This window comes from Penicillium brevicompactum, assembly GCF_028827555.1.
Source record: "Penicillium brevicompactum strain IBT 35665 chromosome Unknown utg000005l_segment0_segment0, whole genome shotgun sequence".
Lineage (NCBI taxonomy): Eukaryota > Fungi > Ascomycota > Eurotiomycetes > Eurotiales > Aspergillaceae > Penicillium > Penicillium brevicompactum.
Genome location: NW_026623208.1, coordinates 964,777 through 984,000, shown reverse-complemented (window position 1 = coordinate 984,000; position 19,224 = coordinate 964,777). Strand labels below are relative to the sequence as shown.

Sequence of the window (19,224 nt, the reverse complement as noted above, 5' to 3'; positions counted from 1 at the left end):
ATGCAAATGGTTCCCCCAAACGCCGGAAAATAAAAATTGCAATCGTGTGAAAATTCGCTCATGCGTTCTTGGTGTCGCGGATCACTTCGCCCTTGACCTTGGTCCAATCGATATCCCCATCAATCTTCTCGTCGATTTCACCACAGACCACCACGTTGTCTCCGCGGATCAAATACAGCCCGTGCTCGATTTCGGAAGAAAGATCATCTTCGTCTGGGGTGCGGATGATGCGCTCAACGGTATTGGTGAGGACCAAGTTGGTCATTTGATCGGTGGACAGAAGATCACCGACGAGAGTGCGGCCGTCGACGGTGAGGATCAGAACCTTCTCTAATCACAGAAATTTGTTAGTATGCATACCTTGTAGAGTAATCGTGACACGACGTAATTGTGAGACTCACTGTTGACAAATGCGTGGAGGGACATGGTGGGCTTGTTCGGTTTAAAAGAGAAAGCTCGTGACGGCGGAAGAGTATCTCAATTCTGCGGTGGATGAAGTACAGACGAGTGCGCCGATGGATTTCCTCGGTCGTACGATCAAGTCCAGTGGTGATACTGGAGCTTGGTCTTGGATGATTTTTGGTGGTGAGTGTAAGCCCGTCAGGTTGTCACTTTGTCGTTGGTGTTGCGCAAGAATCACTCCGAGGTTCGTTGCGGAAGAGTAAAAACAATCAGCTGAAGCGAATCAGTCGACGTGTTGGATCGTAATGGGTATTCGAGCTCAGGGCTGCAACTCGCAGGAGTCCGGTTGAAGTTCGTGAGCGTTCAATGCGAAATAATGACAACGGCGCGGAGCGGGTTTGGTCTCAAAATTTAGATAGGTTTTGCAAACCCCCTCCTGAATCTGGAATAGAGGCTGAACGGGCTTGTACTGTTGAAATTGACGTATATTAGAGGGATTGGCGGTGCTTGTAGTCGTTTTCTACGATACGATATCAATTGACAGCCCGATCACGTGTGAAGCTTAGCTTTGGGATTTAAAAAGTGCCCATCGTGACCGCTTCGATTTCGGGCGGTGGGAAGGGCGGTGTAGTCATAGCATGAGATGAACGGAGATGTATAACTATGCATGGTAGGCTTCAAATCAAACCTTGGATTATGGGCAGCATCTCCCCTTGATCTGACTAGCCATGAATTATGCGTCTTCTATTGGTTGAGGTCTGCGATCAATCAACATGGACCCCCGAGACCAAGGAAGATTAACCAATAAAGAGAGTTTGTTATACACAGCGTCTACACGCAATACTAGATGTGGGTAAGATGTTGTATGTATAGCGATTAACTATGTGTGCAAGATGACCCGCAGTATCCATGCGCTTAAATCACCCGCGCAAAGCACTCAAGTCCAATGGCACACTGCTGCCCCTGCCTGCGCGGTAACGGCGGTCTCCACCGATGAATTGCCGGGGTTTGGGGAGTAAGCCATCGCCTTGGAACTTGAACCGAGTGTCTTCTATTCGGACAGGGCCATTTGTCGAAGGGCTCCGAGAGCTTGGTGTAGGCGGTCCACCATTGCTCAGTGTGTAAGCACTGGGATCCAGCGCCGCGAAGGGTTCGTGAGAAGCATGTCGAGATGGTGGTTCGTTGTATGGCGCTACTGGTGGTGAAGTTGGGGGTGGAGGCGGAGGAGCACCCGGAGCAGCTGACGGAGGGGGTGGAGGAGGTGCCGCAGGCGATGAGCTGTGCTGTCCCAGCGCGGAGCGAGCAGCCTGAGCAGCAACCGAAGGTGCTCCAGAAGGAGCTGGTGGTGGGGGAGGTGTTGATCGTGAAGGTGTTGGAGGGGGAGGGGGTGCTCGGCTAGAAGGGGCTGCTAATGGAGGTGGCGGGGGACCAGATGGCTTTCGCGATGCTGGTGGGGGTGGAGCTTTTCCTGGTGCTGGAGGTGGAGGAGGTGCACGGGGTGGAGGTGCATCTGGAGCCTTGGAAACCGTAGAAGAAGGTCTTGAGGCAGGTTTGGGAGGAGGCTTCTTTAACCCAGCCACCAAAGGGTTGATTGGCGGAGCGGGCGGCGAGTCTGTTGTTGGGGGAAGCGGAGGCGGCCTAGCACCAGGTGGTCTAGGCGCTGTAGGAGGCTTTGGAGCTGATGCAGCAGGTGGTCGGCGTGCTTCGCCGTCGGACATGTATGGCGAGTCTCGACCTGCACCTGTATCAACACCACCACGACTGCGCAACTTTGGCATTCCACCCGCAAACATGCCACCTAACTGCGCCGCTGGACCACCACCCGCATTATCTGAGCCAGAAACACCTTCGCTGTTGCTTCGTAAACGATTTGCAGCTGGTCCAGAGGGCACAGGTGGCGCAAGGCCACTTGGGGGCGGCCTAGCACCAGGCACAGGCGGTGCACTTCCAATGGGAGGAGCTGATGAAACACCCCCTGACTTTCCTACTACAGGTGCTGATCGATCGTTGGTGACTGCTTTCTTGAGTTTGGCGCCTTTGTGGATATCAGAAAGAAGTGCGCCCTATCTAAATGTTAGCGGACGTGTTCTTGGCTCGCCGAGCTTCCACAGATGGGGCAGCTTGGTACACATATTCAATATACGCACCCGATCTTTCACCTGTCCTTTTCCAGGTCTTCCTGGCAAACTTCCTGGAGGGGGCGGCGGGGGAGGTCCGCCCAACCCTCCCGGAGGCGGCGGCGGCGGGGGAGGAGGGGGAGGAGGCATATTAGAGAAACAGGCAGACGGGGAATCAAAAAGAGGGCAGCATTTAATGCAGAAATATATCAAGAGATAGTAAAGAGCGTTGGTCAGAAAGATTCTGGAGTTGTTAGGCAGAGAAGTAAGAAGACGTCAGGGTGTACGGGGAAGTGGACAGCGTCGGGGCGAAGTCTCCGCCTGGACTCCCTCCAAAAAAAATAGCAGCCTCACGACGAACACATATTCTCCACCGCCATGAAAAGAGCCGCCTTAACCGCCCAGAAGGGCTCCCGAAAGGGCCAAGTCTGTCAATTATGCCAATTCTCGACCTCAACGCCCAAGCGCGGCCTTCCTATTGCGCGTCCACCTTTTGTCCAGACTCGGACCCCCATCTCCAACCTCCGCACACAGCCTCTAAAGAGACTTGATACATTGCCATCACAATCTGTGCTGGTCGCGCGCCGATTCGCCTCTTCGGCCTCCGATGCAAGCCCAGATGCAGCGCTCAAAGACATCGCACGAGACGCAGCTACACTGCACGAATCGAATACCGTAGCGTCTAATGAAGTGGTGGTCAAGTTGCTACGAAGATGCCAACGGGTCGCAGAACTTCTAGTTTCGCGTGAACGAGATCAAACCGAGGGGTCCTCGGGCGACGAAAGCAACGCGATCTCCTCCTTGTTGGACCTGGAGGAAACTGCCGCAAAGGGCAAAGGACAACCGCAATCCTCACAAACCCTGGATCCGCGACTCGCAGAGTCAGTCTCGGAAATTGCTATCGCTATCTTGAAGGATGAAAAGGTCTTCATCTCGCCTGAGGCCCTGGAATCTTTCACCGAGACCCTGACCCTCTTGCGCCGCGCCGAGCATTTCCCGGAGATATTCCACCTATATGCCAACAAGCCTGTGCCAGAGGAGAACAGCTCACCGGTCAAGTTACTCAAGCCCAATCCCAAGAGCGTCAACAGTGCTGTCCCGGCCGAGTTGGCTAATAAGGCCCTCGGTATTGCCATTGAGCAGAAGAACCTCCCGCTCGTACTGGCTATTATTGACAACACCTTCTGCGCCCCTGCCTTCCACCGTGCGAAGATCTTCAAGAAAGCCGGTGTTCCGCTAGTCGGTCTTGCGGCTGCACCGGCTGCTTGCTATGCTGTCGCATCGTGGGCTGCTACCTTCCAGAACACAATGGACCCCAATGTAGCAACTGGAATCGCGTTCGCTGCAACTCTCGCTTACGTTGGTGGCACGTCATCTATGGGTATCTTGGCCATCACTACCGCCAATGATCAGATGGAGCGTGTGGTATGGATCCCTGGTATCCCGCTCCGTCAACGATGGTTGCGTGAGGAAGAGCGCGCAGCTATGGATAGAGTTGCTGTTGCCTGGGGTTTCAAGGATCCTTATATGAGAGGCGAGGAAGTCGGAGAGGAATGGGCCAGTCTTCGGGAGTTTATTGGCATGCGAGGCATGATCTTGGATAAAACCGAGCTGATGGCGGGTATGGAGTGATGTGGTTTCAGCGTGTACAATAGTCCAAGTTCACATAACGAGCAATATCATGTACAACATAAGTTTATACATCAGTTGCAGCGTAACTACAAAAATATACCGCATTACGTGTGTTATAGTGAATAGAATATTTGAGACCGATCATGAGCTTCATTTTTTTATTCAGTCGTGAGACTATGACATAAACCCAGTTTTCAGACCCAAACTAGAAAACCCAGCGCAGCAAAGCGATAGATAATCTAGTAGACACGGTGGGGAGGAGACATGGAAGCCTTGATGACAAGGCTGCCAACGTTCTGCCAGCCCTTCTTGAGGAGGGAGACGAGGTAGTTGATGGCGAGCATGAGGTTGGCGACGATAGCCTCCTTCTCCATCTCGACGTTGCCGACGGCAACACCGAGGCAGAGAACCTTCTTAAGCTGGAACTTGATGGTGGACTTGACGTCGTTGACCTTGGCGGCCATGTCCTCAGCGTGGGAGACGGGGGTAGGGAACTTTCCGGCCTTGGAGAGACCGGGACCAAGGAGACGGGGAATCTGCTTGATCAGACCCTCGGAAGCAAGGAAGGCATCGTACTTGCGAGCAAGCTTCTTGATGAGCTTCTTGTTCTTGTTGAGCTTCTTGAGATCGTCAACGGACATGGCGTCGATACCGTGGTGCTTGGCACGATCGAGATCGTGCTGGTCACCAAGAATACTGAAAAAAAAGTTCCGTTAGTTCCGATGCTCACTTGTTGCGCAATATTGCCAGTGCAAATATCGAGCAGATGCGCAGCACCTGCAGCGGGGGAAAAAACGTACCAGATACCCATGTTGGGGCGGGGGACGGTGGGCAGCTTGATGGTACCAGAGAAACGCTTGTCACGCTGGGGGTCGTAGTTCTTCAGACCGATCTGGAGCTCGATGGTCTCGTTGAAGTTACGCTTCTTCTCATTGAGAGAGTAGTTGAGGAGGTTCTCAACATTCTGGCGCACTCCGGCTGTGATGAGGCAAGAAACGTTAGTGACAAGGTCATGGAGATGGAAGCGAGGCAAGAAACGTACCGACTGTGATCTTGGACATGATTGCTACAGTCTTCCTAAAGAAGTTGGTATTCTTAAGGTATGGCTCTGCGTCGAATGCTGGAAGAAAAGAAATTGTCGAGGGCCGTGTATTTCTCCGCTTGTGGGAGTGGGCTGGAGCTAGACCAGAATAGGATTAGCGGTGCCCTAGAATTTTCTTGCTGACTCATATCACACCTCAGGCATCAAAATTTCCTCATTTGGAGCAAACTTGTTATAGACACCTTATTGTGCTTAACGACGGTGATTTAAATTCTTGTATACCACTAGAATCGACTTGCATACAATGGCTTCTTCAATCGTCCCAGATTGAGCCTCGCTTTTGTGTATGTGTGTGCAAGATGACCATAGTACCTGATGACTGCTCTGACGCAAGTCGACTCGTTGCGACGCTCGTCATGATTAATTTCGTATCTGCGAGTGGATCAAGCGCTGAAATTCATGGCTTTGGTTATCAGTGGCAAACCAATATTTGAAGGATGCAACTGTTTGAAGTTTTATCTCTGATGAAATGTTGGCCTCATTTTTCTCATGCGCCTTCGGCTTCTGACGTTGACATTCGTTACTTGGTGTCGAAAGAAAGTCGCCTTCCCTGTTGGACATACATACTTGCGCCAGATTTGGAAGCAATCAGAGCTGATCAGGTCAAGAAGTGTTCAACGTTCATGGAGCGACACAGCTCGGGGAAGTTGGAGCAGTCCGCCCCACACCCGCCCACGGCGGCCGATCCGCACGTTGCCTGGAGCCTATCAGTTGTACCTTGCTAGGTTTCAACCTTGTAGTACGTGTGCGTATGTTTTTTTTCAAACAAATACAAACATCGTCTCGTTCGGTAGTAGTCAATCTCCAAGGATGCGAAAGACCATCTTCGTCATGACTACCCACCCTCGCTCACTTATAAATAGCCCCGGATTCTGGAAGCACACTTGACCGCGATGTACATTAATATACACAAACCCGGCCGAGTCAAATGAAGTCATCGTACAAGCTGACGCTGCAAGAACCGTACCTAGTAGCTATGAGCACTATGCCCGGTGGTAGATCGTTAAGATCTTTCGTCATGGGTACCGCCTGATCAACGCGCTGCGTACACATTGCTCCCCGGTGACCCATGAACACAAGCTTCGGCCCACCGGCCGGATATAACAAGCCAAATTCATGCAAGAAAATAAGCCCAGGCTATCTCGGGACGAATTTCGACGGGCAAAACACGATGTACATGGTCTGTGGGGGCTGCAGATGATCGCGGCGCTTAAACGTGACCGGCGGCAGTGTCAGCCTCAGATGACTGGTCACCCCCTTTGGTGTCGGGAACTTTGCCTGTCTTATTTAATGTACGGGGTCCCCTCATGTCCTAGCGTGCTTGAATAAAGTTCTTTCTGAATATTCCCTTGTATAGCCCGGGTTGTACCTATTATATGGTTCCAGAGCTGCGTTTGTATGACTCTTCACTGCCTGCAGACTACTTCCTGACTCAAAAGCCCAGCTGGCTGGACTCTTCTTCTTCTCTTTTTATCTTTCCCAGCCCGTTCACTTGCATCTTCAAAAGCCAAAATAGCGTGCAAATATGTCCGAAACAGTATATTCCCGCGACTCGACGACGACGCCCCAGGAGTATTACTCGGGGCTTGGTAATGATGGCTCCATAGAGGAGAAATTTAAGGATATCGACGATAAGACACAATTTTATGGTGCCATGCGCCGTCTCGAAGACCCTCTCACTAAGAACTTTGTGCTGGATTTTGGGAACGACGATGCATGGTGTGCATCTGACTTGGATACGAATGAGTTGAACCTATTGCTCAGCAAGCCGGTAAGCTCCCACATGCCCCAGAAGCCGACATAGATTGTCCAAAGATGTCAAGAGAACAAAGCTAACTAGAACCAGAAACCGAAGTGTTTTGGCACACGATGGATGTAAGCCAGTTGAGAATATTGCAGTACTGCAGTCGTGTACTTACTGTTTATAGTAACATTTGGGCGCCAGAAGAACAAAAGGACAGCATCAAGGTATGAGTGTTTCATTTGCGAGAAAAGACCGAAGACCAACCAATTTTAGGCTATAACCAAGCATTATGGAGTGTCTGAACGATTACAAGGGATGATGTGCACAGAACCTGTACGATCCGCACCTAAACCAACGCCACTGCCCAACAAGAGATCTTCGACACTGGATGTTGGGGCATCCTTCCAGCATGACCTGGATGACCCAGAGAATGCTCTCAAGAATATCTCCGATTCCGATAGAGCTCACGAATCGGCATCATTCAAGAACTTGACATTTGCACAAGTCACTGACCAGATTTGGCATTTCACGTCGGTAGACCATGGACCTCGATGTAAGTACAAGGACCAATGAATATGATCCCTGAAAACCATGGAATAGAAGCTGAAAATCCAGACACTTGTATCGGCTACAATACGTTATTTGTGATCCCGAAACTATCAATGCCAAACGGCAAAGATCTCCCAGATGGAAAACGACTCTGGACATGGATTTTACAGACTGACGATGGTATGAGCTAGCGCATGGGCAGGCTTAGTCCGACACCAGTGTTGACTTGAACAGGAACGATCATTTCAATACAGGAGAACCCATTCCCCAAGCGAAGGGACGCACCGATCGAAGAAACCAAACCGGTACTCGACATCGTGCGTAGGAACATCCGTTTCATCTTCGCAGGCGTGTCGAAGTTGCACTACGCCATGTCCGAGAGCGAATCACTCATCACAATCCGGGTTCGGCAGTTCAGTGACCTCGGCCCAGACCAAGCGAACATCAAGCAAGAAGATGGTCCAAGTTTGCTGTTCTATTATATCTTCGACGACTGGGTATCGAGTTATGGGCTTATTGCCAAGCGCGAGCATAAGTATGGCGTCGCGCTCGAGGAGCTGGTTAGTGTGAAACCGACTCGTGATGAAACTCACTGACATTGACCCGCACAGAGGGGTAACATGCTCGATCGCCCGGTGGTGGATTTAATTAACGAGCTACACTGGCTGGGACGACGGCTGGCTGTGCTAAAGCGACTGTATCAGAGCTACGAGTTGATCATGAGACGACTCTTGCAGCGACAACGCATGCTCCGCGATGAGGCCCGTTCGTCCCACCCCGCAGTCCCGTATGGAGCCACCTTTGGCGATATGGAGTATGTGGATATGCGGCAATCCAGTCTCGTGAGCCATTCGAGTATCCCCGGCACGGCCGGCATGACCGACAAATCGGTAGGGGTGCAGCTGAGCTCGACGGCGGTGGTGCGATTTGAACGGTTGGTGGATCGGATCAATCTGTACTGTCTGAGTGAGATTGAGAATTGCCTGAATGAGAAGGAATCTTTGACGTTCTTGGTAAGGGTGCCGGATGTGGGTTTTATTGTTTGCGTGCTGATGTGGAGACTAGAACTTCAACTTGATTGCGCTCAAGGACTCGCAGGCGGTTGAGAAATTGACTCGCATCACGATCTTGTTAGCGAAAGCGACTATCTTGTTCCTGCCGGTCAGTCTGATGAGTGCGTATTTCTCGACGGAACTCATTGGCGTCAAGAACGGGTACACCAAGGCGGATTACTGGATCAGCTTCGCGGTGATCTTTGTGTTGTCCGTTCTGCTCTTGACGGTGTTTGGATACGCCAGCGATACGGTCGAAGGCAAGACCATCTACCGGTCTATGGTGCGCACATTCTTCCGGAACTCACGACAAAGAATGTCACGGGAGGGAAGATCACAATAAGAAGGCTGTGTGAGTCGACCAGATAAGTCCGGTCTCGGCCTATCAGACACGGCGAAGGCAAAGTTGTCTTAGGCCGAGAATCGAGTCCTTTGGCAACTTGTATGTAAATTACGGGGTCAACACCGTGTCCTCTTTTGTACAACAGCCTTCTTCTATAGGCAGAACCGTTAGAGTCATATGATATATCTCCAGATAGCTTCTTCCTTTTGTATTCTGTACTTTACTGTCTAACAGCCTCATTTCTACCTAATTACGTGCTTTTCCCAGTGTTCAAGTGACAAAGACGCCCACCGCCAACGGTAATTCCAAGACGTATTCAAAACCACCAGGCTACATTTCCTCCTTTCTTTTTATAACCTCCTGATTCCACTTTCTAATCACTTGCACTTTATACCTCTACCTTTTTTCTGCCGGTAAGTTGACATAGTTGACATTGAAGTCTGACTGGCTCGTGCTCGCCCCCCCCTGACCTCTGACCGACAAGTCCACAACACGTTTTCCAACCCCTCCGCTTTCTCCCTTCCCACCTATCCCTCTGACATATCACCAGGAAACATCCTAATCCGACAATATGGGTATCACTTTCTCACGGCTGTTTGACCGACTATGGGGTCGCAAGGAGATGCGCATCCTGATGGTCGGTCTCGACGCCGCTGGTAAAACCACCATCCTCTACAAGCTGAAGCTCGGTGAAATCGTCACCACCATCCCCACCATCGGTCAGTCCTTATGCGCGACATACTTCCAGCTCTCAAATTGACTCAGAACCCCAGGTTTCAACGTCGAGACCGTCGAATACAAGAACATTCAGTTCACCGTGTGGGATGTCGGTGGTCAGGACAAGATCCGTCCTCTGTGGCGCCACTACTTCCAGAACACCCAGGGTATCATCTTCGTCGTTGACAGCAACGATCGCGATCGTATCGTCGAGGCCCGTGAGGAGTTGCAGCGCATGTTGAACGAGGATGAGCTCCGCGATGCTCTCCTCTTGGTCTTCGCCAACAAGCAGGATCTGCCCGTAAGCAAACCTTGAAATTGGGACCGGGCGATGAAAGCAATGTCCAATATACTGATCCAATTTGTGTCTAGAACGCTATGAGCCCCGCCGAGATTACCCAGCAGCTCGGTCTCCAGAGTCTGACCCGCCGTGCCTGGGTGAGTGGAAACCCCCCGATCGGGATTGTCAATACACATGCTAACCATCGCTCTAGTTCATCCAATCCACCTGTGCCACCACCGGAGACGGTCTGTACGAAGGTCTGGAGTGGCTCGCCGATGCGCTCCGGAAAGCCAACCGCGAGTAAGGGTTTATAATGCGAATTCGAACGAGGAGAATACCGAAATCAAATGATGACGACAATGTTTCTTACTCCGGGTTAACCTGTGTCCTCCGGCTTTTCTATGCTATGCTACCTTTGTCTTCTTTTTTCTCTCCAAAATTGCGTCTCTGTTTGCCTCTTTTGGAAAAAGAAAGAGATCTGTATAAGTACACATCCATTGTAAACTGAAGATCTAAGGCAAGGAGAGAGAGAGAGATCAAAACAAAGAGAAATTCGAGCCTTTTTTTTTGGTGGGAATACAATTGTTGAAGCCAGTAGATTTAATTGCTAAATCTATAGCAATCTGAACGGAGTCTCTTGTCCTTCAGGGCCAATGCCAATGCCAACGCATAAACGTTAGCCCTGGGGGGCCAATTCTACTGCGTAATCCCTCATTTCTTGGAAGCGCCAGTAGTCTTGGCAGCCCTGAAAATAATTGCCCTTCCTAGAATGTTTCTACTATTTTCTACTGTTGTGACTGTTTCTTCTGTTTTCCTTATTTATACTAGTACTCCTCGACCTGGGATCCTTTTGAATTGGACTTGAATATCGCCAGGGCTGAGCATTGCCTGGCCGACGATCACCCAAAACATAACACCTCGCGTGCCTCACTTCTCCTTCAAGCATCCCCTCCCCCTGATTCAGCTTTATTAAGCCAATTTCCTATATTCTTGATGGATAGGTGAGGTGCTTGTTGGATCTAGTTTACCCCACTTCGATGTTGAGATCGTGTTCGACATCATGACCGTTCAGGCGAGGCGGCATTCCGCAGCGTACAAGTCCCCATCACCCTATAATGCCCGCGACGCCGACGTCGAGAAACATCCCTCCGCAGGTCGGCACACATACCGTCACCACCCAAGCGACGACTCTGACGACGAATCGCTGGACGAACCCTATGTCGCAGACTCATACCCACCCCCGTCGTAGCGGGTGGCAGTCTTCGTCGCCCCGGAGGTGTCGTTGGCTTCAGAGTCCCCCAGCGGATTATGCGATGGCTTTGTTTTGCGCTCTTCGCAGCGCTGGTCGTCTTCATCCTCACCCTCTTCCGATTCACCCTCTCTTCCTCCGTTTCACAAGTCACCGTCGACTTACCGAAAATTGTCACCGCAAAGCCGCCACAATGGGAGAGCTTCCCATTCCTCAATCGCTACGAAGGCGGTATTTCTGCCTTGGTCTCGCGCCAGAACAATGTTCCTGAATACCCCGGCGATGGCCCCGAGGACTTCACTGTCCGACCGGAAGACGAGGAGAAGCAGGAGGCGCAAAGCCAGGAACCCAAGGTCAACAAGAGAGACAAGGACCTGCACCCGAACATGGAGAGCAGTGTGTTCAATCCCTACCCCGACTACCAGTCGCCGGAATACATCAAGAAGTACGGTGAGAAGCGCGAGTGTTTCCTCAACCCGGAGAACTCGCTGCGCGTTCCATCCATCCACAGCTACCCAGGAGTCCCCAAGGGCTTCCCGGAGCCGGCAATGGGCGACAACAAGATGCTCGGAATCCGAGACGACATGTGCTTCGATCGATTTGGCCGATTGGGTCCTTACGGCTTTGGATACGGGGCAAAGAAGGGCGGTTCCGGCGCTGGGCTGGATGGACATCGTGATGGCGCCGAACGCGTTTGGGCGGATGCGCCTCCTGTGGACTTCCGGACGATCGACTGGGCCGATGCCCAGAACCGCTGCCACTCGGCTAACCGCCATCGTTTCAACGACTTGCCCGAGCCTCGTCTAAACCGCTTCGTTGCCATGCCCATGGGTGTTCCTAAAGTGAACATCCCGCCCCCGGCGGAAGACACTCGCCAGGAGCCTCCTCAAATCGGTGCTGAGCGCGTGTCGCGCACCGCAGTGGTTATTCGCACCTGGCACGACTTCAATTATACCCCCGAGGATATCATGTACATGCGCTCTATTATCTCTGAACTTTCGCTGATGTCTGGTGGAGAGTACACCATTCATTTCTTGGTTCACGTCAAGGACACCAACCTGCAGATCTGGTCCGATGATGAGACCTACCAGCGTGTGCTACATGACTCTCTGCCCGAGGAGTTCCGTGGAATGGGAACCCTTTGGTCAGAGCCTCAGATGGCCCTCATGTACCCCGGACTGGAGGAGACATGGATGCGCGACTTGCCGATTCACGGTGTCTACCGTAGCACCTACATGCCCATGCAATACTTCGCCTTCCAACACCCCGAGTACGACTACTTCTGGAACTGGGAGATGGACGCGCGCTACACAGGCCATTGGTACCATCTCTTCGACAAGGTCGGCGAGTGGGCCAAGAAGCAGCCGCGAAAGGGTCTTTGGGAGCGCAACGCGCGCTTCTATGTTCCCTCTGTCCACGGCTCATGGGAAGACTTCCGACAGATGGTCCGTGTGCAGACTGAGAGCGGCACCAACTCTGCTAACAACATGTGGAGCCCCACCAAGGGTGGAGACCCCAACGTGCGAGGCGGCTCGATGCACCAGCAAGGCGACAGGTCTATCTGGGGACCTGAGCGCCCTGACGAGAGAGATATCTTTGAAGTCGAGGGCGAGGGTATCCCGCCCACCAGTATGGATAAGGACCAGTACCAATGGGGTGTTGGCGAAGACGCAGACTTGGTCGTCTTCAACCCGCTCTACGACCCCGAGGGCACAACCTGGATCCTCCGTGACGATGTTACAGGGTACAATAGGGAGAAGGGCATGCCACCGCGCCGCACAGCTATCATCACCGCCTCACGTATTTCCAAGAAACTGCTCACTACTATGCACCGCGAATGCGCCCTGAAGCGCCACAGCATGTTCTCGGAGATGTGGCCCGCCACCACCGCCCTGCACCACGGTTTCAAAGCTGTCTTCGTCCCTCACGCCGTCTACGTCGACCGCCGCTGGCCCACCCGATACCTGGAATCGGTATTCAACGCCGGCCGCAACGGTGCTTCGGGCGGTGCGCGCACCTCCATCTTCGGCGACCGCGAGCACAACTTCCGCGGCACGACCTGGTTCTACTCCGCGGGCTTTTCGCCAAACCTTTGGCGTCGCTGGTTGGGTCTCCGTGTCGACAACGACGGAGGCGAGCAGCGCGAGCTTGCCGGCGAAGGTCGCATGTGTCTTCCTCCTATGCTCCTGCACCCCGTCAAAGAAGTCAACATGATCATCGAAGACGGTGAGCATGCGGAAGATCATTGATAGATGCTCTCCTGGACTGCCTCTTACGCTTGTGGGCAGCCGATGCCCACACACCCTGTATAATGACCTCCACATACACGTTTGATTTCTTTTGGTAAAAGGCGTTCCCTGTGTGGTATGGCCAGGATGGCCGACGTCTCATGCATTTCGGGGCTTCCTGTTTTTGGTGTTCGTTCAGGTCAAGCGAATGGTTCTAGATTGTGATATCCATTGGGAAAAAAAGACTTGGTCTGGCTCCGCCCGTGGACTCCAGAGCTACTTCATTCATAGACTGCACATAATTCATTCAATTCGAATATTCACTGGATATTAAGTAGATCTAAGAAATGTAAAACAAAAGCCGCCATCTGCCCAGTTGGGCAGTCGATAAAACCCCAAATGCAAATGCGATAGCAAGCAAATCTCGATATTATAAATCCCCAAACACAGGGCTCCAGAATTGTCATAGAATTGGTGAAAAAAACCTCACACTCCTCGAAGAACTCTTCCTCTCCTGTTTCCCAAACCCATCATTCGAACACTTCCTAGCCGGACTCCTACTCCGACTAGTGCTGGGACTCGACCTCAACGGACTCCTCGTCACAAAGTCCGCAGGCTTGAAACAGATGCTACACTCATACACACCCCCATCAATTCCATAGTCCAAACAAGTTCTGCAAACGCGATGCCCACACTTCGTGAGAAAAACCTCCACCTTCTCCCCGTCCTCAACGCATGTATGGCAGAAGTGCGTGGGGTACTTGATCCGAGGCTGTAGCATGCGTCGTTCGATTTCTGAGGCGAGTTCTTTGCCCTTTTCAACCCGTGCTCGGAGGAGTGCTACTCGTGTCCGAAGTGCTGGTAGGTCGAGGTCAGGGATTGGACTTGGTGGTTTTGAGAGTATGGGGGTTGGCTCGAGAAGAATGAGAGGTTGAAAGCGTTCTGAGAATGGCTTGTCTTTCATAGATGTTTGTTCAAGGAGCCAGCGGCGGCGGATTTGGCGGTTGAGTTGGGCAGTGTAGATTATTGAGAGGGTTTGCCAGACGCGCCATTCGGAGGTAGTATCGAGAAGTGTAGATGTTGGCTGGGTCATTGTTTTGAAAGTTCAAACCCAGGAAAAGGGTTAACTTTGCTGGAAAGTTCAAGCTCCAGGCAGTTGAGGTATAGGCGATTCGTTTTGAGGCTTGGTATAAAATGGCCAGGATGTGGCGAAGGGGCCTGAGGACGATGATCTGGACCCAGCTTGATTCTGAGGTTGTCCTGGTCTGAAACACAATTGCATACAGCAGTGCAGTGGTATCTAAGCTCTTTATATCCAGGAAAATGTTTCCTATACTCCGTAGCCACTGAGAAAATGTCAGTTTCGGCCGAAGGCCTTCGCGCCGCAGCGAACCAAAAAACCCTAATTGCTGATCCAAAGTTGACGGGCATACCCCAGATCACCTGAGTAGATCGCAAGTACTCAGAAATCCATGTATAGCGATTGGCTGGATTCTGTAGCCCTCGGATTTGCCCAAGGAGGACCCTCCATTCTGTCTTTTAGCTTCCAATTCCAGATATGTGTACCATGGATGGTAAACCGGAGACATCGGGATCCCGTTGCCACAGACTCGGACAGCCCCGAGAGCTTTTCTTTTTCTTTTTTTCTTCTGCTATTTGGTGTGAATTAAAGGGTTTGTGCATGGTGCATTAGCCTTTGGCTGTAGCTAGTTGCCTCGGGCCGGGAGGCTGCCCCTTGCAGAAAAACTTAGTGCTCGAGACCGAAGTATGGATTCAATTATGTGCTGATTATTGAACACCACTGCGCCAGCGGAACTACGGCAAGACCCGTCCAGACACTTCTCGCTTAGATCAATCAATTCTTCAAGGTGACTGTGACATCTACAGTGGGGTCTAGAATCGCGAGATGTTTATGCGAGGCTGAAGTGCCCAGACGGCCAAGTCAAAACGGCTTTGTAAACTGTCTTGAACTTTCCTCTTCGAGCATTCTGATCTCATATCACATCATGGATGTTCAATATCTATACGGAGAACTCCGTACTGGTGGCAGCTATGTATACTATCTCTCATAAATGGTTCGAGATCTATAGTTTTTCCCACCAAGCTCCGACGTTTCCCCAGCTGAATCATTGAGTTCAACACACTCCCAGCTCGAAATAGAGACGCCTCTAAAGCGGAAGGTGTATAACAAGGTGCTTCCAGATGGTCCAACACTCTTGGCAGATATCACATACCCCCCGGTAACAGCCACATCCCCATCCAATTCTGGACGAAGAGGGGTCAAATGCCACTGTTCAGTAACGCAAGCTGCTGAACGCTTATCCGCCACTTCCACAGACCACATCTCGATCGAAGTTGTGCGAGACGGTGTTTCAACCAAGCGCAAAATAGACCGCGTCTTCTCCGACATCTTATCAGAGCCAGACAAACATCCTTCGACAACGTATTCCCTATCATAGACCGCACTAGTCGGATACCGTGGATGAAAGACTAAAGACCCAGCCGTTTCATCAATCCCTGAAGTATGCATGGATTTCCACGACCCCTGCAAAGCCCGGAAGATCGCCGAAGCCGCGGCCGTCCGAGCTGCAGCTCCATCATGCATAAGCGCATCCCGCAATGCGCCCAATGTTCTAGCCGCTTCGCTCTCGCTCGTCGATTGCACCGTTGACGTGTCAGTCTGATAGCGTGCAGGTACTGCAGGTCCACTCTGGTTGTCTCCATTCACCGTCGCGCGACTGATACCCAACTCCTTGGCGAATGTCTCCATCAATCCTACATAGTCGCCCATTGGGAATTGGCCACGTGCGAGGTCTGGGTCTGCAGCCCTTATGCTGCGAAGACTTTGCTTCTGGCCTTCTGTATAGACTGTTTCAGTCCCCGACCAAAGGTTGCCGAGGAATCGAGCTTGCATTTCCATGATTCCCCAGTAAGGACCCCGGTAGAAGCCGACGAATCCAAGGTCGGGGATCTCTGAGCGGACGGTGCCTCCTTTGTCGAGAATCAATGGGGAGAAGGGGTCTGTAGCGGAGTATTCGAGTTTCGAAAGTAATTCTTCGGGTAAAAGGGAAAGGGCCTTGAATGGAGTGAACCCGGTAGCCATCACGATCTTCGCGACGTTTTCAATCGTCTTCACATCCCCATTCGACTCGGCGTACTTCACAGAAGCACGCCCGGTATCGGCGTGTACGGAGATGACCCGACCCATTGAAGCGGTGATTGCTCCAGCGCGGACAAACTCGGCGTAGTCATTACCGATTGCAACCCATGGGGGCTGGATTTTTGTCTGTCCCGTAGACATGTGTGCGAATTTCTCGTAATCAGTCCCTAGCAGGGATTGGAAATAACTGTTTGTCTTGACTGCCTTTTCTTCCGGGATGGGCCCCAGAGCGTACTCTATTGGCCCCGGGGGCCGGCGACCTAGGTCATACATTGCGAGGTCCAGGGGTTGAAACGAGGGATTGTCTTCTGGTCCATGGGGGAGGTAGGTTGGTAAAGCCCAGAACGGTCTTGAATGGATATGATGCACCTTGTTATTTATGACAGAAGTGTCATTCTTAGCAAGCATAGAGGATGATTGGCTGAGGGCTACGGCAGATGCGGCTTCGACGCCTGACATGCTGCCACCGATCACGAGCGTTGTACCTTGCATATCCTTGTGTCCGAGGTCTTCGAACGTACTCTTCCGCAGCCCATGGAGAGTAGAACTGTGGATTACATGGTTTGAAAATGCAGCCATTCCTGGGATGTTGGGGATGTATTTCTCGGCGAAGTATCCAGTGGCGATGACAACAAAGTCGAAGTCATCTGAGCATAGCTTTTCAGTCGATGAGCCACTTCAAACTGTTAGTAGTCGCACCCATGCATCGGTCAATTTCAAACATACTATTCCTCAAGCCACTGTAAATTCCATTTCGCATTAGTTTCGCCGAGCTTGCGTTCTGTTGTCACAACTTTGCACCCCAATTTGAGGACATCTTTCGAGATATATCGCTCGGCATAACAAGCTAAGTACTGTGCGACCTGCCTTGCCCGAGGGAAAACAGGTACCTCGTCAACAACCGACTTCCAATCAAGATCGGAAAAAGCAACCGTGAACCGGCTGAGATTGGTTGGCATCTGAGGGTCAAGAGTGACCGGTTGATTGGCGTCTGGCGAAGTATTCCACAGACCGCCCACTTCATGCTGGGAGTCAAAGATCACCGGGGTGAAACCGGGGAAGTCATGAAGGAGAGTTTTGGCTGTGACTAGGCCAGAGGGGCCGGCGCCTGGTGGATGTTAGAGGTTGAATTTAGCAGCAGGTATGCGGCGTACCAATGATTGCTACTCTGGGCATTTTTGGATTTGCGGTCCTCTCCAGGCCCAAACTATATGGCAGTGCCTGTATGGAGTAGGTAGACTGGTAGTCCGTATAGATCCAAGGAAAGATACGAGGTTGTCGCTAAACTTACCCCGCTCACCGATTCACTCCGCAACGTCTCGGGTTTCCTTCCACGACACGCCACGCAGCCGATCTTTCCGGGGTTCGTATTCAAAGTTTGATGCTCGTTTGGGACTTGTGCATGTTGAGAAGTAGTGGTCTATTACGAAAGTGATTGTACTGTGGTCATTTACTCTCGCGAGATTTAACCAGTATGTGGTTTCGCCTCAAGCAGAGAAACGATAAAATTGTATAGGAAGGTCCATCAGGACTCATTAGGAAGGGTTTGAATTAACGGAGTTCCCTTTTCGGATGCCGGCAACCGGAAGCACCCGAATAAAGTACATGATATCATGAAAGCCAAGGCTGACCCCAAGGCTGACGACTCAAAGGACTTGGAAAGGTGTACAAAATGCCTCTAGAATGCACAAAGCAATCTAATCGCAGCATACCCGAAATGATGACGTTAATGCCAAGCATAACCAAAGTAACCAGGGGGCCGATTAATTTCCCCACAGGGCAATAGACCTGTCATATGGCCCCCGAAGGGCTGTTCCAGCGCTGGGATTGAGTTTGTTCGCAGTAGCGTGCGGGGGAGTCGTGAAACGTTCCAGAAGAACCTAGTGCGAGGTTGATCCGGGGCATTCACTATCGTTTGGAAGTATCGCTGCCGGCTGCGTGGGATCAAGATACTCGCTGGAGCCATTCGTTGACTTGGATCTCCGGGGAGTGTAAATTGGGCTTGTAGGCTTCGTTGCATTCTTGTTCTGTGACGAAATTGTCGACATTGCGTTGCGTGAGAGGACTCTTGTACTGGTTCTTCTTGCGTAGAAGTTCCTTTTCCGCGAGGGCTGAGGGTGAGAGCTTGTGCAAGGTGTTTCGTATCCGTTGAATGCCCGCAGGAGGTGAACGAGGAACGTGAGGAGGACCGAATGGATGTTCGGATTTCCAGGGGCCTTCGGAGGTAACAGACTCCATCTTCTTAGGTGACTGGGATCTGGACATTTTGGATGCACAGCGATCGAAGGAAGTGGGACTGCGACGATTAAGTATTCCTTCGATGCACTCTGGTACTATCTCCGCGGGACCCGCGGGGGTCGTGCCCTTGCGTCTATTGGATCCCCGGTTTTCAATATTTGCACCCTCCAAGTGGAGAGTAGTGGATGAGTGATCCCCACGACCTTTGCGGTGGGTCATGCTTGGCCTTGAAATGCGAAATTACGAAAGGACGATCGATCACAACGCATTGCCAATCTCGCAGGTTGTGCGACGAAAACCCGGTGTGAAGCGGACTACGTCATGTCGGGAGCGAGATGCCGATCAACGCGTAGGGCGCCAGGTAAAGGCTTTCCAGAAAAGAAGGAGAATCCTAGGGAACGTGGTCAG

The 19,224-nt window shown here is 51.7% G+C and overlaps 10 protein-coding genes across 10 annotated transcripts; 4 read left to right on the top strand and 6 right to left on the bottom strand.

The window, feature by feature from the left end:
* Nucleotides 1-58: 58 nt before the first annotated feature.
* Nucleotides 59-426, bottom strand: N7506_006189 (U6 snRNA-associated Sm-like protein LSm8; the record flags this gene model as incomplete). The annotated part of the gene is made up of 2 exons (XM_056955482.1): nucleotides 59-330; nucleotides 402-426. 2 exons carry the CDS (start codon nucleotides 424-426, stop codon nucleotides 59-61), a joined length of 297 nt encoding a protein of 98 aa, XP_056809816.1.
* An 896-nt stretch (nucleotides 427-1,322) lies between these two features.
* Nucleotides 1,323-2,669, bottom strand: N7506_006188 (putative proline-rich, actin-associated protein Vrp1; the record flags this gene model as incomplete). Its single annotated transcript, XM_056955481.1, has 2 exons — nucleotides 1,323-2,465; nucleotides 2,550-2,669. The coding sequence occupies 2 exons, from the start codon at nucleotides 2,667-2,669 to the stop codon at nucleotides 1,323-1,325; spliced, it is 1,263 nt and encodes a 420-aa protein (XP_056809815.1).
* A 228-nt stretch (nucleotides 2,670-2,897) lies between these two features.
* On the top strand, nucleotides 2,898-4,151 carry N7506_006187 (uncharacterized protein; the record flags this gene model as incomplete). The annotated part of the gene is made up of 1 exon (XM_056955480.1): nucleotides 2,898-4,151. One exon carries the CDS (start codon nucleotides 2,898-2,900, stop codon nucleotides 4,149-4,151), a length of 1,254 nt encoding a protein of 417 aa, XP_056809814.1.
* A 239-nt stretch (nucleotides 4,152-4,390) lies between these two features.
* Nucleotides 4,391-5,212, bottom strand: N7506_006186 (60S ribosomal protein uL1; the record flags this gene model as incomplete). The annotated part of the gene is made up of 3 exons (XM_056955479.1): nucleotides 4,391-4,847; nucleotides 4,952-5,129; nucleotides 5,194-5,212. 3 exons carry the CDS (start codon nucleotides 5,210-5,212, stop codon nucleotides 4,391-4,393), a joined length of 654 nt encoding a protein of 217 aa, XP_056809813.1.
* A 1,566-nt stretch (nucleotides 5,213-6,778) lies between these two features.
* Nucleotides 6,779-8,941, top strand: N7506_006185 (uncharacterized protein; the record flags this gene model as incomplete). The annotated part of the gene is made up of 8 exons (XM_056955478.1): nucleotides 6,779-7,024; nucleotides 7,100-7,128; nucleotides 7,182-7,221; nucleotides 7,271-7,550; nucleotides 7,613-7,726; nucleotides 7,781-8,106; nucleotides 8,158-8,559; nucleotides 8,612-8,941. 8 exons carry the CDS (start codon nucleotides 6,779-6,781, stop codon nucleotides 8,939-8,941), a joined length of 1,767 nt encoding a protein of 588 aa, XP_056809812.1.
* A 571-nt stretch (nucleotides 8,942-9,512) lies between these two features.
* On the top strand, nucleotides 9,513-10,245 carry arfA (putative ADP-ribosylation factor; the record flags this gene model as incomplete). Its single annotated transcript, XM_056955477.1, has 4 exons — nucleotides 9,513-9,660; nucleotides 9,715-9,959; nucleotides 10,031-10,096; nucleotides 10,153-10,245. The coding sequence occupies 4 exons, from the start codon at nucleotides 9,513-9,515 to the stop codon at nucleotides 10,243-10,245; spliced, it is 552 nt and encodes a 183-aa protein (XP_056809811.1).
* A 756-nt stretch (nucleotides 10,246-11,001) lies between these two features.
* N7506_006183 (DUF3405 domain-containing protein) lies at nucleotides 11,002-13,439 on the top strand (the record flags this gene model as incomplete). The annotated part of the gene is made up of 2 exons (XM_056955476.1): nucleotides 11,002-11,095; nucleotides 11,191-13,439. The coding sequence occupies 2 exons, from the start codon at nucleotides 11,002-11,004 to the stop codon at nucleotides 13,437-13,439; spliced, it is 2,343 nt and encodes a 780-aa protein (XP_056809810.1).
* A 545-nt stretch (nucleotides 13,440-13,984) lies between these two features.
* N7506_006182 (uncharacterized protein) lies at nucleotides 13,985-14,511 on the bottom strand (the record flags this gene model as incomplete). Its single annotated transcript, XM_056955475.1, has 2 exons — nucleotides 13,985-14,034; nucleotides 14,064-14,511. 2 exons carry the CDS (start codon nucleotides 14,509-14,511, stop codon nucleotides 13,985-13,987), a joined length of 498 nt encoding a protein of 165 aa, XP_056809809.1.
* A 966-nt stretch (nucleotides 14,512-15,477) lies between these two features.
* N7506_006181 (uncharacterized protein) lies at nucleotides 15,478-17,754 on the bottom strand (the record flags this gene model as incomplete). The annotated part of the gene is made up of 3 exons (XM_056955474.1): nucleotides 15,478-17,254; nucleotides 17,305-17,686; nucleotides 17,733-17,754. The coding sequence occupies 3 exons, from the start codon at nucleotides 17,752-17,754 to the stop codon at nucleotides 15,478-15,480; spliced, it is 2,181 nt and encodes a 726-aa protein (XP_056809808.1).
* Nucleotides 17,755-18,522: 768 nt separating this feature from the next.
* Nucleotides 18,523-18,843, bottom strand: N7506_006180 (uncharacterized protein; the record flags this gene model as incomplete). Its single annotated transcript, XM_056955473.1, has 1 exon — nucleotides 18,523-18,843. One exon carries the CDS (start codon nucleotides 18,841-18,843, stop codon nucleotides 18,523-18,525), a length of 321 nt encoding a protein of 106 aa, XP_056809807.1.
* Between the last annotated feature and the right edge of the window lie 381 nt (nucleotides 18,844-19,224).